This window comes from Neovison vison, chromosome 3 (assembly GCF_020171115.1).
Source record: "Neovison vison isolate M4711 chromosome 3, ASM_NN_V1, whole genome shotgun sequence".
In the NCBI taxonomy this organism is placed as follows: Eukaryota; Metazoa; Chordata; class Mammalia; order Carnivora; family Mustelidae; genus Neogale; species Neogale vison.
Genome location: NC_058093.1, coordinates 227,879,646 through 227,889,378, shown reverse-complemented (window position 1 = coordinate 227,889,378; position 9,733 = coordinate 227,879,646). Strand labels below are relative to the sequence as shown.

Sequence of the window (9,733 nt, the reverse complement as noted above, 5' to 3'; positions counted from 1 at the left end):
CAAGGTCTGCAGATATTTTGCCCTTTTTGGAAATGGGGCCTCATAAATTTGGGAAGTCAAGAGACAACCTCAAAGGGTGAGTAGCCCCTTTCCCTGACTCGGACTTGATTCAGGCATAGAGAGGATCCTCGCCTGTACACGTGCCATCAAACTACAGCAGGAATAACCATTCCAACTGGAGGGTTTGGGAAAAAAAAAAAAAATTACAAAGTTTTAGGCCAGCTCCTTTGCAGAAAAAGTACCTTTGCTTTTCACAAGTGGTCCTTTTCCATCTGAGCATAAAACCGGTGGGAAACCTTCCCACTGGGTGTTGTTCCGTGGAGAAACAATGACTTGGAACATGAATTAGAGAGGGTACACCTCTCCCGGTCCTGACCTACAGCCCATATAGAATCCACACTCAAAAAAGGCGCAAGGGTAGGTGGGGGAGATGACAGTTGACCCTTCAGCTGTATGGGGGATAGGGGCACTGACTGCCCTGTGCAGTTGGAAATCTGTATAACTTTTCATTCTTCCAAAACTTAATTGCTAATAACCTACTGTTGACTTGGAAGTCTTCCCAATAACACATAGATAACCCGTGTTGTGTGTTACATGTATTATATGCTGTATTCTTACAATGAAGTAAGCTAGAGAAAAGGAGATGTTATTAAGGAAATGATAAGGAAGAGAAAAGACATTTATAGCCCTGTACTGAAAAAAAGTCCACACGTAAGTGGACCCCACGCAGTGGAAATCCCTGTTGTTCAAGGGTCAGCTGTACTTTCACACCCTTTGATGTACCAAAAAAGAAAGGAAAGGAAGTGTTTGAAGGATCCCATCACTGACCTGGTTTGTGTTGGAGAAGGGATCATGGTGGGGCCTGGCGGGTGCTAATTAAGCAAGGCTGGGTCTTTTCCCCACTTTTCACTGTAGTTGCTTCTCCGGAGACATTGTTGGAAATGTTGCTTTGTGTAATCTCTATGAGGGGCGGGGAGTGGTAGAGAGCAATTATTGTCTAACTTAAGGGTTTTAAAATTCAATTTTTAAATAATTTGCAAAGCAAAAGTTACATAAAGAAAACAACTACCCCACCGACTATTTTTTATTTTTATAATTTTTTTTTAAAGTAGGTTCCACACCCAACTTGAACTCAAGAGTTGCATATTCTGCCTTCTGAGCCAGCCAGATCCCCCCTACCCTGTTGCCTCTTTTTTTTAAGGTTTTATTAGTCAGAGAGGGAGAGCACAAGCAGGGGGAGCAGCAGGCAGAGGGAGAAGCAGACTCTTCCCCAAGCAAGGAGCCTGATGTGGGACTCGATCTTGGAACCTTGAGATCAGGACTTGGGTTAAAGGCAGATGCTTAAACGACTGAACCAACCAGGTGTCCTTACCCTGTTAACTTTAAATGAAGAAGCAATGCATGCCTGTGGTTAGACAAAGTACACAGCCCAGGAACCAGTGCCTTCCACTTTCACTTTCCTGGCTCTTCAGCAGCGGTTTGAAAGAAGACAGGGCACCTGGGTGGCTCAGCCATTAAGCAGCTGCCTTCGACCCAAGTCATGATCCCAGGGTCCTGGGACTGAGACCCACATTAGGCTCCCTGCTTGGCGGGAAGCCTGCTTCTCCCTCTGCCACTCCCCTTTCCTGTGTTCCATCTCTCTCTCTCTGTCAAATAAATAAATAAATAAAATCTTTAAAAAGAAAAAAAGACACAAACATGAATATCCACATAAGCATATATCTGGCATAGATCAACATATTTTTTCCTTAAAAACTACGGTCTTGCTATACACACCAGGTTTGCGTATCTTGAGTTAACAGGGCCCTACAATTCATATCATCATTTTGAACAAATACTCTATTTTCCAGATGTTTCATAATTAACCAGTCTAGTCCCCTAGTGTGATTAGATTATATATATACATGCGTCTGCAAAGTAATTTCCTGGAGTAAGATTCTAGCACGGAAATAATTAGGTCAAAGGGTATATACATCTTCAATCCTGATACTGACAAACCACCCTCCAAAAAGATCACATGGTCATATTCAAGTCCATGGTTATAAAAGTGTCTATCTCCCCATACCCTTAAGCAGTTTTCTCAAACTCTAAACATTCTGATAATTTGAAATTTATGTGTACTTAAAATCTTCCACTCTCTTTTTCTCTGAGCGGTTTTCTTTGAGACTTGTCTGCTGACCACAACACTTTGTCAATCATAGAGACTGGAAAATCAGTGAGGAATTATGATGGTGTGTTAGTTTTCTGGTCTAAAATAGGCATAGACTCAAAAATGATTCAGAAAAAAAGGTCGACAATCCAACCAAAAAAGGTGAAGTGTATACGTAAGAAGTTAGGAGGCATAGAGGCAAGGGGATAGCCTGTCTCACCTATTAAACTTGGAAGGTGAGGTGCCTGGGTGGCTCAGTGGGTTAAGCCTCTGCCTTCTGCTCAGGTCATGATCTCAAGGTCTTGGGATCAAGCCCCACACTGGGCTTTTTGCTCAGCAGGAAGCCTGCTTCCCCCTCTCTCTGTCTCTACCTGCCTCTCTGCCTACTTGTGATCTCTGTCTGTCAAATAAAATCTTAAAAAACAACAACAGCAACAACAACAACAAAACTTGGAAGGTGAGGGGAATTTGCCCCAGGGCATCTAGTTGGGAAGTGGGTGATCTGGATTCCCAAGCTTATACATGACGGTCCATGTCTTACATCCTCTCCTGTGTCTGGGAGCAAAAGACTTCTGTTCTTAAATTGGTGCTAAGTCAACGGCCTCAGCATCCACTTAAAACCTGTGAGCCGTTTGAGTTGCTCGGGGCTGTAGGCCAGATCCTTAAATGGCCCATGGATAGGCTCTGTATGATGTGACCCCCATCTGCCTCCAGCTTTCTGCGGTTGTCTGCTCATCAGGCCCCAAATTTGCCAGCTGCCTCTCAGTTCCCTGACAAGCCAGATTGGTCCTTGACAAATCCTGCCTGGAACCTTCCTCTTCCACGTTCTCTGACCCTTTCTCCCTTAACTGACCTTCAGGGCATCCTGATGAGCCTGGGTTCTCCTGCACCATTCCATTGTAATATTAACCACTGTAATTTTAAAATCTGTAAACTTGTGTCATTTTTTTGTTTAAATGTTTATCTTCTCCCTTAGACTGGATCCTTCTTGAAGGCAAGGACAAGCAGTGTCCTGCTCAGTATCTCCAGCACTGGACATAAGAAATCTAATGACCATGAATTGAATGAATTGTTGTAAAGAGGTTCTTAGGTTTAGGGAGTATAGATGTCTTTATATCCATAGACCATACCATAAAAGTTCCTTCTCCCTTTCCCCAAATACATACTACTCACACACAACTGAGTTTTTACAGAGCTCTCTAAAGCCCATTCATCAGCTCCCTAATTCTGATGGCCATGAACATCGGAAAGCTGGTGTTAGTCCGGTGTCCCCTCCATTCAGGAATCTGTATCTTTCAGATTATTATTTTTAAAGGTTTTGTTTATTTTAGAGCGGGGCTTGCTGGCAAGGAGGGCAAAGGGAGAGGGAAAGAATCTCAAGCAGACTCTATGCTGAGTGCAGAGCCCCACGCGGGGCTCAATCTCACGACCCTGAGATCATTACCTGAGCTGAAACCAAGAGTTGGGACTGAGCCATCCAGGCACCCCTGTAATTAATTTTTTTTAAATGCTTAAAATTGTATCTTCTTGACATCCCTTTATTCATGAATGTCTTTTATCTTTGATAATGCTCTTAGTTTTGAAGTCTATTTTAGTTGATAGACCTCTTATGCCTATTTGCATGGCACTTTTCTCTCCCATTCATTTACTTTGAATTTATCGGTCTTTATTTAGTTGGTCTCTTATAGGCAGCAAATAGTCCTTTTTAAAAACTCACTCTGTCTGTAAATATTTATGTAATTATCCCTATCGTGAATTTAGGTTTACCATTTTTTTTTCAAAAAGATTCTATTTCTTTATTTGACAGAGATCACAAGTTAGGCGGATGGGGCCGGGGGAAGCAGGCTCCCCACTGAGCAGAGAGCCCGATGCGGGCCTCGATCCCAGGACCCTGATATCATGACCTGAGCCGAAGGCAGAGGCTTAACCCACTGAGCCACTCAGGTGCCCCTAGTTCTACCATTTTATGTTTTCTATTTGTTCCTCTTTTTCTTACCTTTTGGATTATTTGAATATCCAATTTATCTATCACACCTCTTTTGGTTTTCTTTTTGGTAATTACTCTAGGAGTTAGAATATACATAACTAATTTCTCAGAGTCTGCTTAGAAGAAGAATGGTAAATTCTTAATGTAAAACGTAGAAACGTGGTAACCATATGGGGTCCTTTAGCCCCCAACCTTTGTTATAGTTGTCATCTGGGTTGCATTTAGATACATCAAAACCCTCCCCAATGGTATAATTTTTGCTTTCAATGAAAAATATATTTCAATATATTTTAAAGAATATAGGACAGGAAGGTTTTTTTTTTTTTTTTATATTTATCTAGATATATACCATTTGTTGCTCTTTCTTCATTCCCAGAGATCCAAGTTTCCTTCTGGTATCATTTCCCTTCAATATGAGGAACTTCCTTTAGCATTTCTTATAGAATAGTTCTCTGACAGTAACTTCTCTTAATTTTTCTTCATCTAAGGATGCTTTATTTCACCTCATTCCTCTGCATACATGGCTTTTCCGTAATCCACCTGCTCTTAGGTTTTTCGGTGTCCTCAAGTAGTTGCTTTTGCATTTGGTCTAGTTTTTAGCTGTAATCAGTGGGAAAGACTTATATGCTGCTAGGCCAAGCTAGAGAAAAAAAATGTATTTTTTATGTCATCATTTCCATGGCAAAATATGTTACTAAATTAAAATCATAAGGGAATAGGAGTTCTTACGTGGGCATGTTTCCAGATGCCCCAGAAAATGCTTTTTCAACAGATAATAATTATAGATGGTGATAATTTCAAGAAATAAATTTTTTTACTCAATTAGATACGACTGGTAAGTGTTCTCTGGTATTTCCTATGACTGTAATTGTCTCAGTTCCTGTGAACTCCTGGTAGTGCCCACCACTTGCATTGCCATGGCTTGTCTACCGTTGGTTAACTCAGTCCCTCGATTTACTTGTTTCAGTGGAGATTTAAACCATGAGCTCCAGCGGAGTAGTGGCCCCATCCATCCTATTACTCCTACACCTCCCTGGCACACAGTAGCTGCTCAATAAATATTTCTGGAATGAAGGAGCAAAAATATGCTGATCTTGGCACTTCAGATACCTCCTCACCCTTCCCTCTTTCCTTATAGCACTTAGAACCATGTAAGATCATTTATTGTTTATAATTATTGTGTCATCATCTTCCTCCTACCCCTAAGGTAAGCTCCAGAAGGGGAAGGGTTTTTACTTAAGATATACTGATGCATCTTAAGCACCTGGCATTGCATCGGATTTAGAAAGTACCCACTGAGTGAATAGTTACAAATCAAACATAAGCAGCCCTTACCAACACATAAGACAAATCTGCAATAATTCTTTCCTTTTTAAACTTAGGGGAGATTAGTATGTGCCAGAAGAATAAGGGACACAGGCTCTCGGCTGCTGTCCTAGTACCTCTTTTGAACCTGTTATTTTGCTGCCATTCTGGTTCCTCTCTACTCTCACTGCCTCCTCAATGCAGGTGCTAGGAGTTGGAAGCCCGTCTGTGGCAGGTGTTAGGAGCAGGGACACACGTTCCTCCTTTCTGGTAACTCTACCTTGGGGTACATCACTAACAAACTTGTGGACGGGGCACTTTCCTAAAGATCACTACCTATAACCTCAAAGAAATAAAGCCTTTTCACAAGCCAGCTAGATGTTTTCCACTACAGAGAGAAATGAAACAAACTATAGGAACTTTTTCTAGTTTTATTGATGATTTAATGTCATTCTGAGTGACTGTGTGACCTATGCTTAGGAGTGTGGGTTCTGAAATCAGACCGATCTTGATTCAGACTTCACTGCCACCACCAACCCTGGTCTGAGCTTATTTCCTTATCTGTAAAATGCTTAATGTAGTGTCCCATCAAATGGTAAGCATAACCACGCAGTATGTGTTTTCATGATCTGTTTCTCGTGGACATCTATGAGTATTCTTTCCAGCCCTTTCCAGTGTTATTTTCAGATGTACCTAACATAGACACTTCAGTGAACTAGGCTGCTTAGGAAACTTGATAATTATTTTGATAATTATTCTGTTCACATTTTATAATCTTTTGAGTGTATCTTCCTGCTTTAGTCTATCACAGTGAACGTGACTGGTCCTATTCCTATGATGACTGAACATTCTGTAAGATACAGGAATGATTTTTAGGTCATCATGTTAAAGATAAATTTTAAAGATAAATGTCCAGGACTTAGAACCCTAAAAATAGGAGATCTTACTGAAATTATCTTGACCCCCAAACCTATCTTAGAAGTTACATATTTGGGGCACCTGGGTGGCTCAGTTGGTTAAGCGACTGCCTTTGGTTCAGGTCATGATCCTGGAGTCCTGGGATTAAGTCCCACATAGGGCTCCCTGCTTGGCACGGAGTTTGCTTCTCCCGCTGACCTCTCTCCTCTCATGCTCTCTCTCTCTCAAATAAATAAATAAAATCTTTAAGAAAAAAAAAAAAAGCTACATATTTTACTACCTCACTGTTATGCACATAAAATTATTCTAATAAAAGCAGAATATGAGGGGATCTGCCATACAGTGGGACCATTTCAAATACTTGGCCATAATCTCTCTTTAATAGCTTGCTTTTCTGTAAGAGCATGTAATGTCTTAGCTCTGTGTGTGCCTATGACTGGCACACTGGTGTGTGTGTGTGTGTGTGTGTGCCCACACATGCACATGTGCCATTTTCTAAAGGGCAAACAGGTGCAACTGACCACTTCAAACAATGGGACGTTATCTTCAGCCCTGTAGAAGAACTTGCAAGACACAGATTTACCTGAAAATCTCGGACGGCTCTTCTGGGAGCACCCACGTCTGTGGAGGATGGTATCTGGAGGGCAGGTCTCCCTCTGAGTTATGAGCTGGTGAACCTAGAAGGGAAACTTCCTGCTACAATAACACAGCAAGGCAATGTGATGAACACTTTTATTTACAAATATAATTAAAAGCTCTGACAGTTATCATGCTCTTCCTTGGAACCTGAAAAATGTTTTGTTTTGTTTTTTTTTTAAAGTGCATGCAAAAGAAGTAAAGCCTTTTTTTTTTCATCATTTTTTATTGTAAGAAAATACACAGTTTGAAAGTGTGAATAATGCAATATTTATGACCAAGATATGGGACTCAGGGAGGGGAAGGGGAATAAAGAAAAAGATCAAGATGATCTGATCGAGAGACAGTGTCGAACTCCAAATACTGAATTGGAAAAGGAGGGGGTGGGGAGGAAGAGGAGGAGGAAGTAAAAAAATTTGATCAGAGAAACAGTTAAAATACAATATGAAAATAAGTAATACCTCTCCTTAAATTCCTTCTATACACAAAATACACGATTTGCCAAAGCCCAATTTGTGCTACTGGGATTCTGTGAGCTCCTTAAGTGTATTCACATCCTCTGCAACAGCAGAAAATGATTATGATACAATCAGAATATGCTGAAGACAAGTTAAACTCTTGCCAGCAGGTTCTTAAAAATCACAAGATCTCTTCACCCCACCCACCCCCCCATCCCCAAAAAAGTAATAATATGTCACCACTGATATGTACATCACAATTAGTTTCTGTAAAATGTATCAAATTTTCAATCTTTAATAAAACTTTGTTTTTTTTTTTTTATTCCTGATGAATAAATACCAAAAAAATAAAATAAAATAAAATAATGCAGCAGCTAGTTAAGGTGTAAGGCTGCGGATATTGTGTCTCTCTCCCCCTTGGCATTTATTATTATTATTTATTTGTTTTTTGTTTTTTTTTTGCTTCACTTTCACAGATTGGTGGTAATGAGTGATTGCTTAAAGCAATATACATCCACTTTTGTTGTTGTCGTTGGTTTATTGTTTTGTTAAAACTGTCTCCAAAGTTTTCACTGAAACATTTTGAATCACATCAATACTGTGACGTGTACTATGAATAGAAGAGATGGCCAGGTTTTGGCCAGCACTGAAAGTTGACACGGGGGGAGGAAGGGGCCCCTGATGGAGTAAGAATAAACAGGCACTAGTCCGACACGATGTCAGTAAGAGTAAGAGAGAGAGAGAGTGAGAGCAACGCCCGTTAAAATGGGGAATGTGGTTTTGCAGGGTCTGAATTTTTTTGTTTTCTTTTTTTTTTTTTTTTTTTTTTGTAAATGGCAAAAAAATTTAATCTCATCTATAGTCCTCCTTAGGAAAATCTAATGTAACCAAATTCCCAAATCCCATTCTGAGGCTCTCCATGTCAAAAGTTTCAATCTCTCGCTCTTGCCTTTCCAATAGGTACTTTATTCTCTCGCTGCGTTCCTTCTGAAGGGCAGCCAGCTCTTCTTCAATCTGAAATAAGCACAATGAACAGTTCTTAATGGACAAGGTCTCCCTGCAGCCGCCCGCAAACACACACGGACACGTACATGTACACATACGACACACCAACACATGGGAACTCAGAGTAATCTAGGCTGGAAAAGGCTGGGACAATCCCGGGATCAATGTCCTGTATCTCATCCATATTTAAAACTTGCTCACAAGAATAAAAATGTTCGGGGCCCACCCGGGGGCTAGCGCTACCATTCTAGCAAACCAAGCAGCTGGGCTGATCTAGGTCAGTGTCCTGTCTCAGCAGGAGATGGCTCAGGAGAGGCTAAAAGACACTCAAGCACAATTAGATTGTGCTGCTTTCCCATAGAGAGCCAGATGCCCCCTGGGTCATTAGCAATTTAGTTCTAGAACAGGAGTTGTGAAAATAGTCTCTTACGTTGGTCTCAGGGAAGTACCAGAAGAAAGTACAAATAACTGGTTAAGCAAATAAATGCTTAACGGCTTTGAGACGCCTTATGGAATCTTTTCTACTTCATATTCTTCAGCAATATTTTTTTTAAAAGATTTTATTTATAATTTATTTGTCAGAGAGCTCACAAGTAGGCAGAGAGGCAGGCAGAGCGAGAGGGGGAAGCAGGCTCCCTGCTAGGCAGGGAGCCTGATGTGGGGCTCGATCCCAGAACCCTGAGATCATGACCTGAGCCAAAGGCAGAGGCTTAACCCACTGAGCCACCCAGGTGCCCCCTTCAGCAATATTTAAAGCAATGAATATTTCAATTCTGATAATATTTATTATGCCTTTATTTTATAATATTTATTATTAGGGCAATATCAGACTCTTTTCATGCTAATTTTTAAAAAGAGCCCTGCTGGTGATTTCTTTTGGTGGAGAAATAACTGAAAATAAAAACCAAATCCGCATCTGGCTTCTTCAAACCATTTCGCAGCCACGGTGTCAGCTCATAGCACCTTTCACAAATGTCTTGTCAACTGCCCCGTCACCCACGCCATTCTTCTGGCTCTGAAGTGTGAAGGGGTACTCTAGCCGAGTAATAGAGTTCAGGCTGTGGGGTCAGATTTACGTGAGTAACTTAACCATTTGGAGCCTTAATGTTGTGCCTGTGGAATGGAGATTATACCTACTTCTCAGGGGTACTGGGAAGATAAAAGCATGAAACAAGTGAACAGTGCGCAGTTTAAGTACACAGGAAGGGCTCCATAAATGGCGGTTCCCTAGGCCATGGTCCACCCTCCACCCAACTGTATGGGACCCAGAGTAAC

At 41.1% G+C, this 9,733-nt stretch overlaps 1 protein-coding gene across 1 annotated transcript in view; it reads right to left on the bottom strand.

The window, feature by feature from the left end:
• Positions 1-7,667: 7,667 nt before the first annotated feature.
• TAOK3 (TAO kinase 3) overlaps positions 7,668-9,733 on the bottom strand; it is a 191,462-nt gene continuing 189,396 nt past the window's right edge. The window contains exon 21 of the mRNA XM_044244178.1: positions 7,668-8,467. Within this exon, the coding sequence (XP_044100113.1) occupies positions 8,306-8,467 (162 nt within the window). The 3' untranslated portion in view covers positions 7,668-8,305. The remainder of the gene's footprint in view (positions 8,468-9,733) is intronic.